The sequence below is a fragment of the Rhodotorula toruloides genome (assembly GCF_000320785.1).
Source record: "Rhodotorula toruloides NP11 unplaced genomic scaffold Scaffold22, whole genome shotgun sequence".
In the NCBI taxonomy this organism is placed as follows: Eukaryota; Fungi; Basidiomycota; class Microbotryomycetes; order Sporidiobolales; family Sporidiobolaceae; genus Rhodotorula; species Rhodotorula toruloides.
In genome coordinates, this window is record NW_015622982.1 from 305,201 (window position 1) to 324,501 (window position 19,301).

The 19,301-nt window shown below is 62.3% G+C and overlaps 9 protein-coding genes across 9 annotated transcripts; 4 read left to right on the plus strand and 5 right to left on the minus strand.

Moving 5' to 3' along the window:
* Window positions 1-40: 40 nt before the first annotated feature.
* On the plus strand, window positions 41-995 carry RHTO_03741 (uncharacterized protein; the record flags this gene model as incomplete). Its single annotated transcript, XM_016417410.1, has 3 exons — window positions 41-123; window positions 188-709; window positions 770-995. 3 exons carry the CDS (start codon window positions 41-43, stop codon window positions 993-995), a joined length of 831 nt encoding a protein of 276 aa, XP_016271326.1.
* A 272-nt stretch (window positions 996-1,267) lies between these two features.
* On the minus strand, window positions 1,268-2,329 carry RHTO_03742 (apolipoprotein O; the record flags this gene model as incomplete). Its single annotated transcript, XM_016417411.1, has 6 exons — window positions 1,268-1,464; window positions 1,522-1,565; window positions 1,671-1,725; window positions 1,815-1,986; window positions 2,052-2,177; window positions 2,309-2,329. The coding sequence occupies 6 exons, from the start codon at window positions 2,327-2,329 to the stop codon at window positions 1,268-1,270; spliced, it is 615 nt and encodes a 204-aa protein (XP_016271327.1).
* Window positions 2,330-2,481: 152 nt separating this feature from the next.
* RHTO_03743 (ASF1-like histone chaperone) lies at window positions 2,482-3,486 on the plus strand (the record flags this gene model as incomplete). The annotated part of the gene is made up of 5 exons (XM_016417412.1): window positions 2,482-2,501; window positions 2,579-2,667; window positions 2,742-2,857; window positions 2,986-3,266; window positions 3,351-3,486. 5 exons carry the CDS (start codon window positions 2,482-2,484, stop codon window positions 3,484-3,486), a joined length of 642 nt encoding a protein of 213 aa, XP_016271328.1.
* Window positions 3,487-3,858: 372 nt separating this feature from the next.
* RHTO_03744 (serine-type endopeptidase) lies at window positions 3,859-7,610 on the minus strand (the record flags this gene model as incomplete). The annotated part of the gene is made up of 12 exons (XM_016417413.1): window positions 3,859-4,086; window positions 4,153-4,244; window positions 4,322-4,573; window positions 4,639-5,032; window positions 5,135-5,240; window positions 5,304-5,344; window positions 5,403-5,923; window positions 5,983-6,105; window positions 6,156-7,001; window positions 7,057-7,348; window positions 7,411-7,504; window positions 7,573-7,610. 12 exons carry the CDS (start codon window positions 7,608-7,610, stop codon window positions 3,859-3,861), a joined length of 3,027 nt encoding a protein of 1,008 aa, XP_016271329.1.
* A 392-nt stretch (window positions 7,611-8,002) lies between these two features.
* On the plus strand, window positions 8,003-9,808 carry RHTO_03745 (L-malate dehydrogenase; the record flags this gene model as incomplete). The annotated part of the gene is made up of 5 exons (XM_016417414.1): window positions 8,003-8,036; window positions 8,226-8,443; window positions 8,865-9,043; window positions 9,170-9,608; window positions 9,674-9,808. The coding sequence occupies 5 exons, from the start codon at window positions 8,003-8,005 to the stop codon at window positions 9,806-9,808; spliced, it is 1,005 nt and encodes a 334-aa protein (XP_016271330.1).
* A 354-nt stretch (window positions 9,809-10,162) lies between these two features.
* On the minus strand, window positions 10,163-11,869 carry RHTO_03746 (glyceraldehyde 3-phosphate dehydrogenase; the record flags this gene model as incomplete). The annotated part of the gene is made up of 7 exons (XM_016417415.1): window positions 10,163-10,245; window positions 10,393-10,935; window positions 10,999-11,269; window positions 11,391-11,418; window positions 11,528-11,563; window positions 11,663-11,737; window positions 11,868-11,869. Coding segments are annotated over 7 exons (1,038 nt in total).
* A 1,085-nt stretch (window positions 11,870-12,954) lies between these two features.
* On the minus strand, window positions 12,955-14,316 carry RHTO_03747 (uracil-DNA glycosylase-like protein; the record flags this gene model as incomplete). Its single annotated transcript, XM_016417416.1, has 5 exons — window positions 12,955-13,272; window positions 13,335-13,596; window positions 13,657-13,733; window positions 13,787-13,929; window positions 13,989-14,316. The coding sequence occupies 5 exons, from the start codon at window positions 14,314-14,316 to the stop codon at window positions 12,955-12,957; spliced, it is 1,128 nt and encodes a 375-aa protein (XP_016271332.1).
* A 780-nt stretch (window positions 14,317-15,096) lies between these two features.
* Window positions 15,097-17,023, plus strand: RHTO_03748 (capsular related protein, Esterase, SGNH hydrolase-type domain containing; the record flags this gene model as incomplete). The annotated part of the gene is made up of 6 exons (XM_016417417.1): window positions 15,097-15,929; window positions 16,002-16,092; window positions 16,158-16,337; window positions 16,399-16,653; window positions 16,711-16,880; window positions 16,945-17,023. The coding sequence occupies 6 exons, from the start codon at window positions 15,097-15,099 to the stop codon at window positions 17,021-17,023; spliced, it is 1,608 nt and encodes a 535-aa protein (XP_016271333.1).
* Window positions 17,024-17,493: 470 nt separating this feature from the next.
* On the minus strand, window positions 17,494-19,110 carry RHTO_03749 (uncharacterized protein; the record flags this gene model as incomplete). Its single annotated transcript, XM_016417418.1, has 5 exons — window positions 17,494-18,427; window positions 18,551-18,600; window positions 18,699-18,708; window positions 18,767-18,829; window positions 18,971-19,110. The coding sequence occupies 5 exons, from the start codon at window positions 19,108-19,110 to the stop codon at window positions 17,494-17,496; spliced, it is 1,197 nt and encodes a 398-aa protein (XP_016271334.1).
* Between the last annotated feature and the right edge of the window lie 191 nt (window positions 19,111-19,301).

A 19,301-nucleotide genomic window follows, 5' to 3' on the forward strand; every position in this document is an offset into this window, starting at 1 on the left:
GTTGCTGCACCCACCTGTTCCGCGATAGGATGTATTCAGGATGCATTATACGGTTGCCCTTTCTCCCTTTGTCTTGTATTGTCAACGGATCGGCGCTCTCGCCGAAGTCTTCGTCCTTTGTGGGTGTGTCCCGGTCCGATTCCCGTCTGCCTTTGTTCGTCGATGCTGACCTTTGTCCATTGTGCAGGCTTGTCTTGTCGTCTCCCCTTGTTCTCGGTGGCTATTTGAGAGCCGCTCGTCGTTTCGACGCTCTCTCCTTCCTACATCCCTCCTCAGCCAACTCTTTCGCCTTCCTCCTCTCCAAACACCCGCCTACTCTCCACACTTCAACAACATGGTCGCCTACCCCGAGATCTCCTGGACCCGCAACGGCTGCACCGTCTCCAAGTACCCCGAGATCTCGTGGACCCGCAACGGTTGCACCGTCTCCAAGTACCCGGAGATCTCGTGGACCCGCAACGGTTGCACCGTCTCCAAGTACCCGGAGATCTCGTGGACCCGCAACGGTTGCACCGTCTCCAAGTACCCGGAGATCTCGTGGACCCGCAACGGTTGCACCGTCTCCAAGTACCCGGAGATCTCGTGGACCCGCAACGGTTGCACCGTCTCCAAGTACCCGGAGATCTCGTGGACCCGCAACGGTTGCACCGTCTCCAAGTACCCGGAGATCTCGTGGACCCGCAACGGTTGCACCGTCGCCTAATCCTCCGTTCGTCCCGCCCTACCTCACATCACCGCGCATGCCCGCTAACGCTCCTCCCCCTCGCAGCTCAACCAATCCATCCGCCCCGCTCGCCTACCCTCTCCTCCTTCATTGTCGTTCGTCGTCAAAGCAGGAACTGGTCGGTGGAACGGGTACGGGATCAAGGAGGAGGAAGAAGGAGGGGTGTTTGAGGAGGGTATCTTTATTCGCGCAAGCTTGCATCGTCGTCCACACTCGTTTTATACCGTCTTTCGAGCGCCTGTGTCGCGCCTGTGCCGAGAGAACTTGTTGAAGGAGAGGGAGCGACGAGATGCGAGATGAGCGAGACGCGAGGACGAAGAGGCGAGAGGAGGTCGGCCTTCTCAGCCGGAGCGGAGGTGCTGGGCGGCAAGCGAGGCGGGCGGGAGGAGCTGCGAGCGTGAGCGAAGCGTTGTCGTGAAGCGTGTTGGTAAGCGTAAGCGACTCCCGCTCGTCTTGCCTCTCCTCGCACGCATGAGCCGCTCCCGCTCGGAAGGAAGGTCGCGAAAACTGTACTTGCACAACCACCTTTCCCCACTTCCACTTCTACACCCTCCTCTTCTCTTCGACCTCCCTCTTGACGCCCTCCGCCTTGCGCGCCTGCGCATCCACCCACCCCTTGACATCGCGGTACTGTTCGGGGATCCCGAGGTGGGCGGAGATCAGGCGCCATGAGTTGGGGAGGAAGTAGGAGGTTGAGGCGAGGAGGAAGACTGGGGGGAGGGTTAGGCGGAGGAGGATGCCTGCGATGGGGGAGCGGTCAGTGAGGAGAGCAAGGAGGGGAGGAGGGGAAGACGAACGGTTTCGGCCGATGATGGAGCCGGCGAGGGTCGAGACGGCGACGCTGTGGTCGAATACGTCGTCAGTCGCTCTCCAAGTGAAAGCCTCTTACGTCGTCGAGCGACAGCGAAACAGTCGAGGCGAAAGAGAGCGGGACCGGCCGACTTACTAGAAGGCGTTCGGGTTCAGCTGGTCTTTGTCCGACACGACCGACTTGACCGCCTCTGTACGTTCGCAAAAGCGCCCCGTCAGCCTTTGCCTCCGTGGGACGAAGAAGCAAGCGAGGTGGGAAGCGGCAGAAACAGCGACGCACGCTCTCCCCGCTTCTCCCAGCTCAACCACGTGCTCCTCGCATCCTCCGTCTGGCTCTTGACCCGGTCGAGGACGTCTGTCGCTGCGAGACGGGCCGAGGCGACCTCGTCTTGGAGGGGAGACTTGACGGGGACGAGGACGGCAGGTGCGGGCGGCGAGTCGTAGATCGAGAGCTGTGGTCGTCAAAAGCTCTCTTGTCAGCTCTGGAGACTCTCTCGAACAGGTTGACGGTGCGCACCTTTGAGCGGATGGTTTCGGGGTCGGCGGGGCGGGCGAAAGCGCCTGGCTGTGCGGGCGAGTCTGCGCGGAGAGAGGGCGAGAATGCGACTCCTGCTGCTGCGCCTGCTAGTCCTCCTGCTGCGAGCTGGGTGTGCGAGGTGTGCGATGACGGGCGGGGTGAGGTGCGAGGAGGAGTGGGTCGTCGAGAGGGCGTGCGGCGGCGGTTCGAGTGTCAGTCCTGAGGTTATCAAACCCTGCGAGTGCGATGGTGCTGACCTTGAGTGCGATAGAAGCCATCGTGAGCGAGTTGTCCAGGCGAGCGAAGGGACTTGGCCAGATTTCGTCTCGCCGCCTCGTCGCGTCCACACACGCTCGCTCTCTTCATCTCGACTCGCTTCGTTCTCGCTCTCACTCGCACTGCTGGCAACGCCGAGACTGCCACCGACAAGATGAGCATCATCAACATCACGTGCGTCTTCGTCCCGTCCTCGCAGCTGCCCTCGTTCTCCCACTCACCCGCTCGCTCGAAACGCGTCGACCGTACAGCGATGTCACCGTCCTGAACAACCCCGCCAAGTTCACAGACCCGTACCTCTTCAAAATCACGTTCGAGTGCATGGCCCCGCTCCAAGACGGTGCGATTTCCACCCTCCTCACTCTCGCCCCACTTGCTTCGCGAGCTGATCCTCTCTCGCTTTGACACGCGCAGACCTCGAGTGGAAGCTCACGTACGTCGGCAGCGCGGAGAGCGACTCGTTCGACCAGGAGCTGGACACGTGCATGGTCGGGCCGGTGCCAGTCGGCGTCAACAGCTTCGAATTCGAGGTGGGTCTCCCTTCCTCGAGCTGCTGTCGCTCAGAGCCTCTGCCTCGCTTTGCGGAAGCGAGAATGAGGAGGCTCTGCCGTGTCGGCCTGAGAGACGCGAATTTGCTCACATCCACCCCTTCTCGCAGGCTGCCGCTCCTCTCCCAACCCGCATTCCCGCGTCCGACCTGATCGGCGTAACCGTCATCCTCCTCACCTGTTCCTACAACGACGCCGAATTCGTCCGGATAGGCTACTACGTCAACACCGAGTACTCGGACCCCGAGTTGAAGCGCCAGCACGACGCGAGTCTCGAGGAGGGCGCGGAGGAAAAGGGTCTGAAGGCTCCCAACCCGCTGGAACATGTCGAGGCGATGCAGAGGAATGTGTTGGCAGACAAGCCGAGGGTCACAAAGTTCAACATCCAGTGGTGCGTTTTCGCCGCTTCCTCCTTCCTTCCTTCCTTCTTTCCCCTTCGAACCTTTGTCTGACTGTCCTCCTTGCTTGCTCGCAGGGACACCCCCGCAGCAGTCCCAACCATCTCCTCCATCGACCCCATCTCCGCGCCCGCCTCCCAAGCCCTCGCAGCAGACTCAGGCGCCTCGTCCGCTCCTCCACCGCCCTTCAACCCGTACGCCGCGGCTGCATAGCCGGTGCTCTTCGTGGTTCGCTCTGCTTGTGGACGAGGGATGGCGGAGGGGTGGTTTGCGGTTTCGATGCTTGTTGTGCAAAAAGACAAAATCCTATTCCTCACTCGCTTCGCGTTGGTCGTCCTGCTCATATTCACGAAGACTGCGCACGAGCGCCTGCGACAGAAGTCAGACGTTGGAAAGAGAGCGAAAGGAGAGTAAGCGCCTTCGCTCATCTTGCCGTCAAGCTCGCTTGTTCGCTCCTCCTCTGTTTCTGCTGCTTCGATCCTCGAGCTCGCTAAGATGAGCAAGAAACGTAAAGGCTTTGCAACATAGTTCGGACGGACGGACACGAATACAGACCCAGAGGACAAACAGGCGCGGGCCTCCTCCTCACAACCTACTCTCCCTCTCCTGCCACACGTCCCTCGCGCCCCCGCCGCCCGTCGTAAGTCCCCTCCACCCACCCTCAAAAGCAGCCTCAACCACCTCCTCAACCCGCTCGACAAAGACAAAGTCGATCTCGTCCCGGACGGAGGAGGGCAAGTCCGATTCGACGTCGCGCTTGTTGTGCATGGGGAGGATCAGGCGCGTGAGGTGTGCGCGGTGGGCTGCTAGGACCTGTTCATCGAGAAGAACACGGTCAGCGCAGGGAGGAGAGGCGAGAGGGGAGGGGAGGAAGCGCACCTTCTCGCGGATACCGCCGACGGGAGTGACCGCGCCTCGGAGGGTGATTTCGCCTGTCATGGCTATCCCTTTGCGAGGGGCGATACCGCGCACTGCGGAACGGACGAGGCGGAACGAGATTGCGAAGGTCAGCGCAGTCGGCAAGGCTCGAGTAAGGAAGCGAGCGCACTCAACGAGACGAGCGCCACAACCATCGCGACACCCGCACTCGGTCCGTCCTTCTTGACCGCCCCAGCAGGGAGATGCAAGTGCACGTCGAGGCGCTTGAAGACGTCCTCGTCGCGGGCGTGCGAAATGCCGAGCTCGTAGGCGTGCGCCTTGACCCATGCGAAGGCGACGTGTGCAGATTCGGAGATCACGTCCCCGAGGGAACCGGTGAGGTGGAAGGCGCCTGTGCCGGGGTGAGAGGTCGTCTCGATGTCTGCAGTCAAAGGTGGGCTCGGGTTAGTCGTGATCCGACGAGCGCTGGGGAACGTAGCAACGCACGCAAGATGCCACCGTTCCCGCTGCCCTGGTACGCCAGCCCATTGACCACTCCAATCCTCGCCTCCTTCTCCAACTCGTCCGGGTCGAATCGACTCGGCCCGAGCATCCGCTCCACATCCTCCTTCGTCACCTCGACCCTGTACCCCTCCGGCACCTCTCCCTCCTTCACCTCGTCCTTCACCGCATCGCGCGCTTCAGCATACTCGACTGCCTTCGCGCGGCAGACGGAGCCGATCTGTCGCTCGAGCGAGCGGACGCCCGCTTCGCGCGTGTAGTGCGTGATGAGGTAGAGGATGGTCTCGTCCGACAGGGAGATGAGCGAGGGAGTGAGGGCGTTGGCGCGGAGTTGCTTCGGGAGGAGCGACTGGCGGGCGATGTGGAGCTTCTCGTCGTGCTGCAGGCGAGACCAGGTCAGCTGGGTACTCAAGACAATGAACGCCAGGTCCTCGACCTCGACAGGCTCTGACGAGAGCTTGTAAGCGCCAGCCGGACTCACGATGTACCCGCTCAACTCGATCGCCTCCATCCGGTCATACAGCGGCTCCGAGATCGTGTCGAGCGAATTGGCGGTTGCGATGAAGAGGACTTGCGAGAGGTCAATTCTGGTAGGCGAGCAAAGCGGTCAGCGGATGACTTCCGGCAGGACAAGGGGAGAGGGAACGTACGGGACGCCAAGGTAGTGGTCCTCAAAGTGAGCGTTTTGCTCCTGCAGACGTCCTCGGGTCAGCGACGCAACGCAAGAAGCGGGAAAGGGGAAGACGCACCGGGTCAAGCACCTCAAGCATCGCCGCCGACGGATCGCCATGCAAGCTCGCATGGCCAAGCTTGTCAATCTCGTCAAGCAAGATGACCGGATTATTCGTCCCGCACCGCCTGAGCGCGTTCACGATCTTCCCCGGCATACTCGCGACAAACGTCCTCCTGTGACCGCGGATCTCGCTCTCGTCACGCACGCCGCCGAGCGAGATCCGGACAAACTTGCGGCCCATCGCTTCGGCGAGCGAGCGCGCGATCGAGGTCTTGCCGACGCCGGGAGGGCCGTGGAGGAGGAGGATCGGGGCTTTGTAAGGCGGACGAGCGGGGGTGGTCGAGGGAGAAGGAACGGCGGGAGGAGGCGGAGTAGCTGGGTCGCGGACAACGACGGCGGTCTCGGTGACGGCAGCGTCGGTGATAGCTGCGGGCGTAGCCGACTGCGCCGAAGCGGACGAGGCGAGCAGCGCATCCCACTGCTGCTGCTGGAGACGCAGGACGGCGAGCCATTCGAGAAGGCGCTTCTTGATCTTGTCTGCGAGCGAGTCTCTGCGTTAGCTGAGTCTCTGTAGCGACGAAGCTGGAGCAGCGCACCCAGACCGTAGTGATCCTCGTCAAGCTTCTTGCGCGCTTGTGCGACAAAGTCTTTCGAGAGCGAGATCGGAGTCGAGTCGGCGCTCGTCCACGGCAGCGAGAGGAGCGTCTCGAGGTAGGTGCCTACAATCCGCCGTCAGCGCGAGGGGAGAAACGAAAGAGGGAGAACGTACGGATGACGCCGTGCTCTGCGCCCTGCGGCGGACTCTTCTTGAGGCGCTTCAATTCCCTCATCGCAACCTTCCTCGCCTCGTCCGAGAACGCTTTGGCCTCGATCTTCTTCTCAAGCTCGGCGATGTCGTCCTCGTCCTCGTCTTCGCCGGTGATGGGCGATCCAGACCCGCTCGAAGCGGGCAAACGCTTGCGACGCGGTGCAGCCGGGACGCCCTTCGGCTGAGCAGGCGACGACGAGGCGTTACCGGTCCTCCCATCCTCCGCAGCGAGGTCGTCCAACTCCTGCCGGATCGCAAGAAGCTGCTGCATAAGGACATACTCCCTCTGCCTCCTCGCGACATTCTTATCAACCTTGTCATCAATCCGCTTCGACAGCTTGAGCGCCTCGTCCACGCGCGAGAGGATCTCGAGTGCTTTCTCAACGCGCGCAGAGGCGTCGGCGATAGAGAGGATGAGGAGCTTGTCGGAGTGGGTTACGCCGCCTGTCGCGGAGACGGGGAGGGTGCCCATGAGGGCGTCGACGAGTGCCGGGGCAGAGGAAAGTGTGAGACGCGCGACGAGCGAGCGCAGGCGGCGGGCGAAGATCGGGGGGAGGGGAGAGACGGACTGAAGGGTGTCGAGGAGCGAGGTGGTGGTGTCACGGAGAGCAGCAAGGAGTGCGCCTTGGCTGGAAGAGAGAGAGGAAGCGGGTTGGACCGTCACCGGTGCCGCGTAGAAGGGTGAAGAGGAGGAGAGGCTCGATGGGTCGAAGGAGAAGCGAGCGAGTCCTTCGACGACGACCAAGAAGCCGCCGCCGCTCGACGCGGACAAGCGTTCTAGGCGGACGATGCGGGCAGCCACGCCGACTGCGATGGGAAGGATCAGACGAAGCGTCCAGCAGGAAGAGTAGGCTGGACGCACACTCGAACAAGTCGCCCGGCTCCGGCTTCTCGTCACCAAGACCGCCTGCGTTCTTTCCGCCCTCAACAGGGACCCGGATGACCTGCAGGCCCTTCTTCCTGTCCGCAGCAGCATCGTCGCCGTCTTTCCGGCCCTTCGCGTTGTCCCCACCCGCCTCTTCTCCCTTCGGCTTTGTGCGGTTGACGGCGTCGGAGAGGGCATTGGCGACGGTGTTGTTGGCCTTGAGCGGAACACAGCCGATGACGAGGGACGAGGAAGCCGGAGAGCCCGATGATGACACTGACGAGGCGTCCTGCGAAAAGCGAGGCGGCGTCAGCTTGTGAGACCCGCGCGAATGGCTTAGCGGGTGCGCACTTTGACTACGGACCGGATGAGCTCGACCGCATGCCGCGAATTGAGCTGTACAGAGCTGACGAGCGAGGGAAAGAGGACGGATTCCGGGGGAAGACTGGGTGGCGCGGTAAGCGATGATCAGCTCTGGTGCTCGGCTGGTGCAATCAGAGTGATTCTGCGCACGGCAGGAGAGGCAGGGAAGCTGGGATCGGGGTGTTCATAGCTGTGAGCGCGAGTGAACGCGGGCAAGGGAGTGAAGCCGGTCGTGTGTCGGACACTGTCGCCCTCCCGCACGACCAAGTGATGCCGTGGCTTGATAGAGTGAGTGATTACCACGTTGCAACGTCGATAGTCCAGCCAGATCGACGCCGGAAGCTGTGGGCGAGCGTCCGCGGGTTGCTCTCCTTCGTCGCCGGTTCACGCCGTCCTTCGCTTCTCTCCATTCACGCTTTCACAGCGAAACACTCTCGAGGTGAGCACACGCGCGACTCATGCGACACCCACACGCACGCTGACCACGATCCCGCCTGTCCCACGCCCGCCCATCGCCTCATCGCTCCCCACCTCCAGCTCCTCCTCTCGCCTCCTCCCCTCGCTCTCTCCACTCACAAAAATGGTTGTCGCTGCTGTTCTCGGTGCTGCCGGAGGTGCGTGAAGCTCTCCTAGCCGTTCCGCGTCTCGTTGGGGTCGCTCCGGTCTCCTCCACCTCACCCAACCTGCTCGGGGTGTCCGGCGGCTGAGCATGCGGTGCGGGCTGGACTCGAGGGCGTACAAGATTGGACGAAGGGGTGCTCGTGGACGCCTAGCTGACCCGCGCTCGCTTCGCCGGCCCGCAGGAATCGGCCAGCCCCTCTCGCTCCTTGTCAAGCAGAACCCGGCCATCAAGGAGCTCCGCCTCTTCGATGTCGTCCCGGTCGTCAAGGGTGTCGCAGCCGACGTCTCGCACGTCGACACCCCCGCCGTCACGACCGGATACGTCAAGGACGAGGACGGTCTCAAGCACGCCCTCAAGGGCGCTGACATTGTCATCATCCCCGCCGGTGTTCCTCGCAAGGTGAGCGGGCGCTTCCGGTCTTGATGAGCGTTTGAGGATCGGCTTGGGTGCGCTGAGGCGGGCAAAGTGTCGCTTCCGGGTTGAGCGATAGGGGAGACGGCCTGCGGGGCTCTCTGCGGGGTTCCGCCGGGATGAAACGTTCTCCTGCGCCGGCCAGCTGGCATGTTCTCTGTGCTCCTCGGCGACGACGCGCGAGGCGGGACGCCCACCAGATCCAAGTAGTCGAGACGTCGACGGCTGCGCTTCCCCAACCGTCGAGAAGCGCTTCCTTGCGATCCCGGTCTTTCGCATCGATCTCTGCCGACCATGCGCTCAAGGACGTCTTGACTGACTAGAGGACGTTCTGACTGACCATTACCGTCTCCTCGCACTCCCTTCCCTTCCTTCAATCCCTCTTCATGCCGCTTTCGCCTAATCACAGCCTGGCATGACCCGCGACGACCTCTTCAACATCAACGCCGGCATCGTCCGCGACCTCGCGCAGGGCATCGCCGAGAACTGCCCCAAGGCGTTCGTCCTTATCATCTCGAACCCGGTCAACTCGACTGTTCCCATCGCCGCTGAGGTCTTCAAGGCGGCCGGCACTTTCGACCCGAAGCGGTGGGTCCTGTTCCGTGCTCTTGTTTTTCTCTCAGTGCTCGAAAATGAGCGGAAAGCTTGTCGTGCACACCGTTGATCTGCGCCTCGATAAATCCGGTCGCATGAGACTGACTTTCCCCTGCGCAGCCTCTTCGGTGTCACCACCCTCGACGTCGTCCGCGCCTCGACCATGTCCGCCCAGGCCATCGGCAAGCCCAACGACGCCGCGCAGTACACGATCCCCGTCGTCGGCGGCCACTCGGGCGTGACGATCCTCCCCCTCCTCTCGCAGTCCAAGCCCGCCCTCCCCGAATCGCTCTTCTCCGACTCGGTGAAGCTCAAGGCGCTCGTGAACCGCATCCAGTTCGGCGGCGACGAGGTCGTCCAGGCCAAGGCCGGTGGCGGATCCGCGACGCTCTCGATGGCGTACGCTGGGTACAAGTTCGCTGAGCAGCTCATTGCCGCTGCGTTTGAGGGCAAGAAGGGCGTCGTCGCGCCTAGCTACGTCTACGTCGCCGACAACAAGGACGTCCAGAAGGAGATCGGTCAGGACCTCGCCTTCTTCTCCGTCCCCGTCGAGCTTGGCGTGCGTTCCCGCTCCCCTCTCGTCGCTTCCCTTCGCGTGACTGACACGATGCTCGACGCGCGCAGCCCAACGGCGCCGAGAAGCTCCACCCTCTCGGCCAGCTCTCCTCCTACGAGAAGGAGCTCCTCCAAGCCTGCCTCGGCGAGCTCCCCGGATCCATCACCAAGGGCGTCAACTTTATCCAGCAGCCCAAGCTCTGACTCGCTGACCCGGCTACGGGTACCGCAAAGTTGTAGTTAGCTTGGCTTCCTGTCTCTCTCTTCGTCGCGCTCGAGTGGTTTTCGGTGCAAAAGGACGTCCGAATCAGTTCGTAGTATGCTCGTCGCACTCGAGAGGATGCTGGCTTGCGCCGATGAGCAACGGGAACGAAGGCGGAGGCAGACTTAGGCTAGCGCGGACGAGGGGAAGCGAGAGGCAGACGTCTATCTCTCGACTCCGTCATCTCTCCCGCATCGTCAACGCACAGGCTGTGAACTGAATTTTGTGCATTCACTCAAACTGCGCAGTGGAAGAAGCGAAGAGGCTAGGCGAGAGGGGCGGGAGTCTAAAACCGCTTAGAGCTTGCCACCGGCGGCGTCCTGCTTTGCTACGAAGACGAGCAAGTCCACGACACGCCTGCTGTACCCGTACTCGTTGTCTTGAATCATAGGAAGGCCGGTAGGCGATTAACGGGGAGGGGAGCGGGGCGAAGGGGTGTGGAAGGGGAGGTGGGAGGCAAAAAGGCGAAACTCGGCGTCAGGTGACCTCGACGCTTACGGCGAGGTCAGCGAAAATGTTCACGCACCGTACCACGACACGAGCTTGACAAAGTTGTCGTTGAGGGCGATACCGGCCGACGCGTCAAAGATGGACGAGGCGGTGTGGCCGACAAAGTCGGTCGAGACGAGCGCGTCCTCGGTGTACTCGAGGATGCCCTTGAGCTCACCGTTGGCGGCCTCGCGGATGGTCTGCTTGATCTGGTCGTACGAAGCGCCCTTCTCGAGGCGGACGGTGAGGTCGACAACCGAGACGTCGGTGGTGGGGACGCGGAAGGCCATGCCGGTGAGCTTGCCGTTGAGCTCGGGGATGACCTTGCCGACGGCCTTGGCGGCACCGGTCGACGAGGGGATGATGTTGGCAGCCGCAGCGCGGCCACCGCGCCAGTCCTTGGCCGAGGGGCCGTCGACGGTCTTCTGCGTCGCGGTCGTGGCGTGGACAGTGGTCATGAGACCCTCGACGATGCCGAACTTGTCGTTGATGACCTTGGCGAGGGGCGCAAGGCAGTTGGTGGTGCACGAGGCGTTCGAGATGACCGAGTCGGCGGGGTTGTACTTGTCGAGGTTAACACCTGCGCGGCCGCGTCAAAATCAGCGCCGCGTCGACGAGAGCGCTCGGGGAACTTGTTACTCACCGCAGACGTACATGGGGGCGTCAGCGGAAGGCGCCGAGATGACGACCTTCTTGGCACCGCCCTTCAAGTGAAGGCCGGCCTTCTCCTTGGTGGTGAAGACACCGGTCGACTCGACGACGTAGTCGGCGCCCGACTTGGACCAGGGGATCGAGGCGGGGTCCTTCTCGTTGTAGACGTCGATGGCGTGGCCGTCAACGACGAGCTTGCCGTCCTTGGCCTCGATGGTGCCCTTGAAGCGGCCGTGGGTCGAGTCGTACTTGAACATGTAGACCTTCGTGATGGAAGATCCACATGTTCGAAGCAGAGGACGGAAGAGCGAGAGGAGGAGAATGTCAGCGCCAGTTTGCGAGGAAGAGGGCGAAAGGTCCGCTTCTCAGGCTTCGCGCGCGCACCATGTACTCAAGGTCGATGAAGGGGTCGCTGCGAGGCAGGTGGAGCCGGCATCAGTACATTTCCTCGCATCCAACGAAATCCCGACTTCGCCGGGAAGCCAAGATCCTGTCGGCGAGCCGTGAAAGCGCAGACTCACTTGATGGCAACGACGCGAGCATCGCCGTGCTCAATGCTGTATCCGAGAGGAAGCGCGAGCGACCATCGTCAGCTATCGAGCGAGAACGTGCGGGAGTCTCGGTGGAGGGTTGGGGGAGGGGGAGGTTCGACGAACGCGTTGCGGAGGACGATGCGGCCGATACGACCGAATCCGTTGATTCCGACGTTGACAGATCCCTTTCCGGCAGACCTGCGAGCATCCCAGCGGTTCACGGGAAGCGATACGAGCGGATGAGGGAGGAGGTGACGAGACGGGGTCAGCAGAGGGCGAGGGAGAACGCAGGGGACGCGGCAAGTTCAGGGCGGGACGCTGCACGGACATTGTGACTGATCTGGTGTTGTTCTGAGCGGGTAGAGCGAGAGCGGGTGATGGGAAAGAGGGCAAAGGGACGCGAACTTGTCGATGCGGCTTCCTTCGCTCACGAAATCAGCCCTCGCGCGTTTCGTCCCCCGGCTGGACCCGACCTGCGCTCGAGGCGGGCGTGTGACGGCTTCCTGCGCTGCAGATTCAGACGGATCATGCTCTCGAGGGATTGTTTCCCTCCTTCACCGCTTCGCTCGCCCTCTCTGCGACGTCGGCTGAGATCGATAAGTTGGTGATGTGACGTGGCCATCTCCGAGGTTCCTTTCCGACCCTTACAAGCCGAGATTCGCGCAGCTTCGATTGATTGTATTGCTCGAGGTAACCGAGTATGAGGGAGTCGTCTCTCGTCGACCCCAAGCCTGCGCATACTGCTGCCCGCTTCTGGTGCCTGCTCCAATAAATTACTGTACTTGGCGCCGCGATTTCTGGACTATCTCGCTTGCCTTATGCTCCCGCGGCGCCGCTCTGCGCCGTTCCTCCCACGACTTCCATGTCCTCACAGCTTGTTTCGTCGTCCGAAGCGTCCTCTACGTCTTGCAAACGTCAAAAAACGACGTTGGCATCCCGGCGGCACAAGGCTTGCTCCGGTAGGCGACCTACAAGGCGAGCCAGCAGATTTGCTTGTCCGCAGAGATTTCTTCCTTCCATCGTGCCGTCTAAAGGACGAAACGAGGTCACGGAGGAGGGAACTAGAGAGCAAGGTTCATTCCAATGCTTGCGGAGCGAGGAGAACGTCGAACTCCACGCAGCGAGCGAGCAAGGGCGGCTTTGGGAAGACATTGTAGGCGGGCAATGGCTGCTGACCGCGGGCTTGCACTCCCAGATCGCAGCAGCATGGAAGCTGGGCCTCACAGCGAGTGAACCAGAGCAGATGCGTGCAAGCCGATAGAAAACAGCACGACTTCCAGTAACCTTCCCATCTACTCTCGCTCGAGGACACAGCCTGTCCTCTCCTCGTGTCTTCGCCCGCCGACAAGTGCGACGCAGTGCATGGAACGAGGCGCAGAGAACGTGAAGCAGCTGTGAGTTGCAAGGATGGGCAATCAACTGCTCGCCTCCAGCTTGACCAGCATCGTTTCCTCAACCTGCACTCCTTCCGAGCCCGCTTCAGTGTCCTCCTGCACAACCGAGACCGTCTTCACTAACAGCACCTCACCCTTAACCTCATCCTCCTCTTCTCGAACTTCTACCTTGACAGTCTCCGACTCAACCTTGACCGCCCTCGGCAAAGCCGGCAACTCGAGCTTCTCCGCCTCGTGATAGACGACGTCTGCAGGCAACGCAAGAGCTCGAGGCGGCGAAGCACGGAGCTTGGCGACTTCTAAGCCGAAAGTCGCGTAGAGTTGCATTTTGACGGGGTACTGCGCGCATCGCCGCGGTCAGGAGTTGCAGTTTGAGGGGCCAGAGGGGGAGGAGAGCGCACGGGGTAAGCGGCGACTCGCCCGGACGTCGAAGGCAAGCAGTAGAAATAGGTCGCAGTCGTTTCGCCGGTCGAGTCCGAAGTCGGATGCGCGAGGGCGTAGTTCTGCAGGCCTATCTGCGCCTTGATGGGCGGCGGCTTCTTCGCTTTGCCCTTCGTGTCCGTCGGCGTGGGACTAGCGGATGAGGAAGAACCGGACTGGCGGAGGTTGGTAAAGTAGCGAAGGACGGTATCGGCGACTTTCATGCCGACAAACGCTACGAGTCTGCGTTATGTTACCTCATCAGCATTCGCTCAATCTGTCGCTCAAAGCGGAGCGGCTCACTTAGGTCGGTAACGCGCGACCTTGGCCAGGAGCTTTGGGACAGCGGCGTCGAGCTCCTCCTTCGTGAGTTCCGACGCCTGCGAGACTGGGTCAGCACACATGGATGCACAAGCCCGGGGTCTGGGCGCACCTCAATAGTCGGCCTCGCAATCAGGTTCGTGATGCCAATGTTGTAGTCTTCCGGTAGCGTTCGACTCGCGATGGGCGCCAAGACGGATGGTGTCAAGCCAGCGGCGTGCAGGCCCTTGTAAAAATGATTGTGCGGGGACGCATCTGCGGCCAGCGCAAGCCTCGATTAGCACGAGCCTGAAGCAGGAGCGAAGCCGACGAACAGTGCAGCTGCAGTTCCGCGGTCTTGATGCCCGGGTTCTCTCCGCAGAAGAGCACGTCCAGCCCTTCCTTGATTCTATCCGTCAAGGGGTCGTCGCCCAAGTCCGCATAGTCTCCCTTCCTCCGCTTCTTCGCCCGTCGCTTCGATGCCGCCTTCGTTTCCAGCACTTCTTCCTCCAGCTTCGAGTCCGCCGACGCCGAGCCCTCCCTGTGCGACTGTTCCTTCGACTGTCCGCGCAACCGCTTCGTTGGCCGTGTAAACGAATCGAGGGAGAGAAGCGGCTCGTCGGAGGCGAAAGTGGCGGTCGAACGTGTCGTGCGTCGTGACATGCTGACGTTCGGTGAGCAGAGTCTCCGGTGAGCCTTAGAGCGGTACAGGCTCGGCAACCACAGCTCGAGCTGGGCGAGGGTGAAGAGCAGGAGGTCGAGCGAGGAGAGCAGTTTCCAGGCGATGAGGAGGCACGTCCGCGTCGGAGGAGCTCAGGCCTAGCAGGACGTAGTTGTGGACGATGTGAAGAGCTTCTAGAGCTGGCAAAGATCCCGTCTGGTCAGCCAGCGAGCGGAGGAGACACGCGAACCGCTCCCGCAACCTCTCTCACGGCAACCATCCGCACGGCGTACGCTCACCGACAAGGATTGCTTCGCTGGACTCGCCAAGATTCTGTCGGCATGCGTACTTCCACCCGCATCGACGTCGGGAGACGCCCTGACCCGAAGGGGCTGGCGAGGTCGCTCTCCGCGCGCGACAACAAGCCCTCGCACACGCCGGACGCCGCATCCGAACAAGGTGCGGTCAGACAGCCGCTGTTCGCCCATCTGGGCAGCAGGAGTCGCGAGGAGCCCGCCCCACCATTGAGCGGGGTCGTCCTCTTCCTACTTCCGGCGACAAGCAATTGTCTCTTCTCCTGGTTGGCGAGTGATCCGCTCCTGCCCTGTGCATGTTTCAGTCTCTAGGTGCGAGTCCATAAAGGCGGTCGCCCGTGGAACCGAGGCGGGTGCCGGCCGACCTGGGTGGATCCGCACTCCTCGCTGCCTCCTGCCTCCTCGCTCCCTCCCTCACGCCGCTGCACCGATCGCTGGACGACCGCTGCACACTTCCCGACGACGAGCATGCGCTTGAGCAGGAACTCGTCAATCCGTCTACCGGACTCGCCTGACCGCTCCGCCCTTCTCGGCGTCGCTCACCAGCAGAAGGGGTCTCGCATGCGGATCCGACCACAATCTTTGACGACAGCGGCCCTCTTCGCGCTCTGCTTTATGGCGGGCTTCCTCGCGCATCGAGCGCCAGCACCACGAACCGTCCTCGCCTATGCGCCAACCTCTCTCCTCCCCGACCAGCTCGCCTCGTCCATCTCCTCTCAGCGTACCATCCGGTCGACAGCGACGTCGTGCCGACTATGCGACAACGACCCTAGCAACCCGCTCTGCGAGTACGGCGACTCAGCAATCCGACTGTCGCGGGCGTACGAAGGTTCAGGTGTCCGCGTGCGCAAGGTCCTACAGAAGGCGCTGCGAGGGGAGGAGATCCGCTTCGGCGTCATTGGCGCATCGGTGACGGCGGGACACGGACTCGATCACGGCGGAAAAGTCGCTGGCCCAGCGTGGCCGTACCGGTTCGTCGACGAGTTCAAGAAGACCTTTCCCAACTCGCGGATCATCGACGGTTCGGCGCCCGCGATGACCAGCCGATTCTACTCGTTCTGCTGGAAGACGATGGTGCCCGAGACGGAGGCGGACATCTGGCTCATCGAGCTCGACGTGAACAACGACCAGTCGCAGGAGACGCTCGACGCCGACGACGCCCTCATGCGCTCGTTGCTAGACCAGCCGAACGAGCCTGCCGTCATCCGCCTTTCCGTCCTTGCGCTGTCTTTCGGCGACATGGGCCGAGGACTCGCCTCGAACTTGCTCCTCTCCCAGTTCTTCGATACCCCGATCATCACGTGCGTTTCCTGCTCTCCTTTCCCGTGTACGACGTCCAGAGCGGCTGAAGCTGACGGAACTGTCGTCTGCAGCGTCAAGAACTTCCTCCTCCCCTACCTCATCCAGCGACCCGATCTCGCCCCCGACTACTTCACCAAGTTCCCCGACGGCAAGCCCGACTTGGTTCGCTCCACTCCCCCTTCTCCAACCTTCGCAGCAGCCGGACTGACCCTCCTTCTCGCTCGCAGCGGCACATCAACGTCCACCCGCACAACGCCCTCGCCGACTTCCTCACCCTTTACCTCCTCGAGCAGGCGTGCATCACACAGCAGGAGATGAAACGTGGCAGGCTTTTGGCTAAGGACGGGTCGATGTGGCCGCCTGAGGAGACTTACGGTCGCCTTCCTCGGTTGCGAGCGTGGCAGAAGGTGCGTTAGGGACGTCCGCGATCTGGAGCGCACGACAGCTGACCCATTGCGCTCACCGTAGTTCTCGGCGACTGAACACGCCGAACGCATCACGCCAACCTGCAACTTCGCCTCCTCCAAGACCTACCCTCTCATCCCCCTCACCGACTCGGACCACGGCGTCGTCCCCGCCGCTTCTTCGGACCTCACAGCCATCGACGAGCCACACCAGGCTTGGCAGAAGATGGAGTGGAACGACAAGGTTGCTATTGCGAGTAAGGAGGTTGGGTCTGTGATCCGCTTCGCTGTCGAGGGATCGAAGGTTGGGGTCTTCCTGGTGCGTCTCTCTTTGCTTTCAACTCTCAGCGACGAGCTGACGCTGTGTATCGTGCAGTGGCAATGGGCTGGTCCGCGCAAGTCGCTCCCCTCCGAACAACCCGGCCGCGCAACCTGCTGGGTGGACGACTTCTCCGACTCGGCAATCACGCTTGACACGTACTCGACGAAAGAAGCTGCGGCGCCGCAGTGGTTCATGGTGCACGAGTCGCTCAAAGCGGGTAGTCAGTGCGTTCTTCCGGTTCATCATGCGCCCTTCTTCAGCCAGAGCTGACGTGGAGAACGGGCGCAGTATTCTCTCGTGCGAAGTGGCCAACTCGACGTCGACAGGCGGCCACGAAGTCCGCATCATGGGCGTCGTCGCGCACTAGCTCTCCTTCCTCGTTTCCCTCGCCCTGCCTGCCTGCCCTCACGCCCTTATCGACTGTATCCCCGCATCGCCAACTCGGGTCTTGTATCCCTCATGTGCACCTACGCTCACACGTATACCCCTCGACCTCTGGACATACCCACCCAACTCTGCGCTGGTTCGCAGAAACCTCCCCTCTCTCGCTTGACCCCTCATGCAAATCGCATCACTCTCCAGGCTCTCACGTCGCACCGGATTTTGTGATTGAGAGAGGTTTGCATGACTCGTTGCGCATCGAGCGCTTTACCCTTGAGCGAGAGCGAAGACCAAAGAGGGGGAGAGGATCCGGGTGTCGGAAGGTACAGGCGAAGTGAAGCGAGGGAGAGCTACATGAGTGACCGTCGTTGTGCGGGATAGGGGTATGCCAGCTTCGAAAAGCGCGTGGTGAATCGTCGGGAAAAGAGTGTACAACCTCGGGCGGGCGGCCAGCAATCACTGTGCATCCCCGTCTCCCTCCCGCCGCTCGTCTTTCGCCTCCAACTTGAGCGTCGACGAGCTCGCCTCCCCACCAACCGCCGCGTCCTCGCCACGCTCCTTCTTCCGCTCCTCGCCTGTCTTGCCGGCGTCGGACGAGCTGGACGATCCAGATGTAGAAGTCGACGTCGTGCTTGATGCGGAGCGGCGGAGTGTGCTGGTAGGGTGAGCTGGGGCGTCGAGCGTGTCGGAGGAAGTCGAGGGTCGAGGAGGGTAGTCGTGCGCACGCGGTGCAGAGGGCGAGTGGAGGGGTGCGGCGGAAGAGGTAGACGGAGCAGGCGAAGGTGCGCGACGCGTGAATGCCGAGAGGAGGAGCGACGAGCGGGCTGTTGTCGTACGAGGATTGAGAGGCGGTCTTCGCGAGTCGGGAAGGTGAGCGACAGGAGGGTATGCGGGCGTCGAGTCTGCCTCGGTGCGGGTGACGGCTCCGTCTCGCTGACCGCGCGAGGCAGCTTCGTACTCTGCTGCAGTGGGGAGAACGTCCTCCAACCCGTCCGCCAGCGCCCTCGCACGTATCCGCTCCGCCTCCTCCGACGCCGACCCGTCCCCAACCGTGTACATCGGCAGGCCGTTCTCCGCCGTATAACGCGGCAACTCGTCTACCGGCCTCGCACCGCGCTCCACAAGGTCCAAGTCGTCCCATCCATCATCGACGTCCCTCTCGCCCAATCGCACTCCACCATCGCCAACCGTCTCGCCAACCGTCTGCCGCCCGCGTCGGCGGCGTCGTCGTCCACCGTTTGCAGCGATGTCGTACGAGGGAGGAGGTTCGCGAGGGATTCGTTCGGGCGGACCACGGATGTAGATCCCGAGTCGGCGGATGCGGATGCCTTTGGCGGGGATGAAGTAGGACCGGAGGGTTGGCGGGTAGTAGCGTCGGATGTAGAAGAAGCTGCGTATGCGAAGGAGGGGAACGATGTTAGTCGAGAGTTTCGAGCGACGAAGGTCGGGGGGTTCCTCGGTTCCCGCGAGCGTGGCCGAGCGAGCGAGAGAAGGTCAGGCGACTGCAACGTACCGGGACGCAAGGAGTGCGACGACGACGCCTGCAAGGATGATGATGGAGACCTGCGCGCAGGTGGAGGACTCGCGTTAGCGCCGCATACCACGAAGGGGTCCGCGGAGGGTTCCGATGGTCGAGAGAAAGGAGGGTCGAGAAGGCTCACCCAGGTCACCCTGCGTACGGGAGGGCCTGTCAGCGCACGCACGACGTCGAGAGAGAGCGGATACGCACCAGCTGTTGGAGAAGGTGCCGTTCCCGTCGCCCCAGTAGCTCCCGGCCGAACCATAACTCGTGCTGCCCCAGGAGGACATGGCATCAGCTCGGGCGTTCGTCTTCGAGTGAACAGCGAGCGAGAGGGAGCAGAACGAGGAGCCAAACCCTTAAAGCACTGCTCCCCGCGCCCGCGTCTCGGCACCAAACAAGCGCTAAACTCACTTCGAAGTGGATGATGCCGAGGCAGAGCTCGTCGTCGTCGTCGTCGCCTGCTGCTGGAGTGCGACGGTGATGCCCGTCGCTGACGTGTTGGACTGTGCAAAGTTGCGCACACGCAGCGCCATCGCGGTCGGCGTCGCCATCGGGAGGACGGCGAGGTGTGGGTCGATTCCGAGCGAGCGAGTGAATGCGCGGGGAAGCGCTCGAAGTCGGACGGCGCGCTGTTGGGCGGGGACGGGTGCTGGCGTTGTGCTGGCAAGCTCACAGAGAGCGTCGGTGCAGTCCAGAGAACGTCCACGGGAAGCAAGAGTCAGGCGCAGTCGGGAGAGACGAT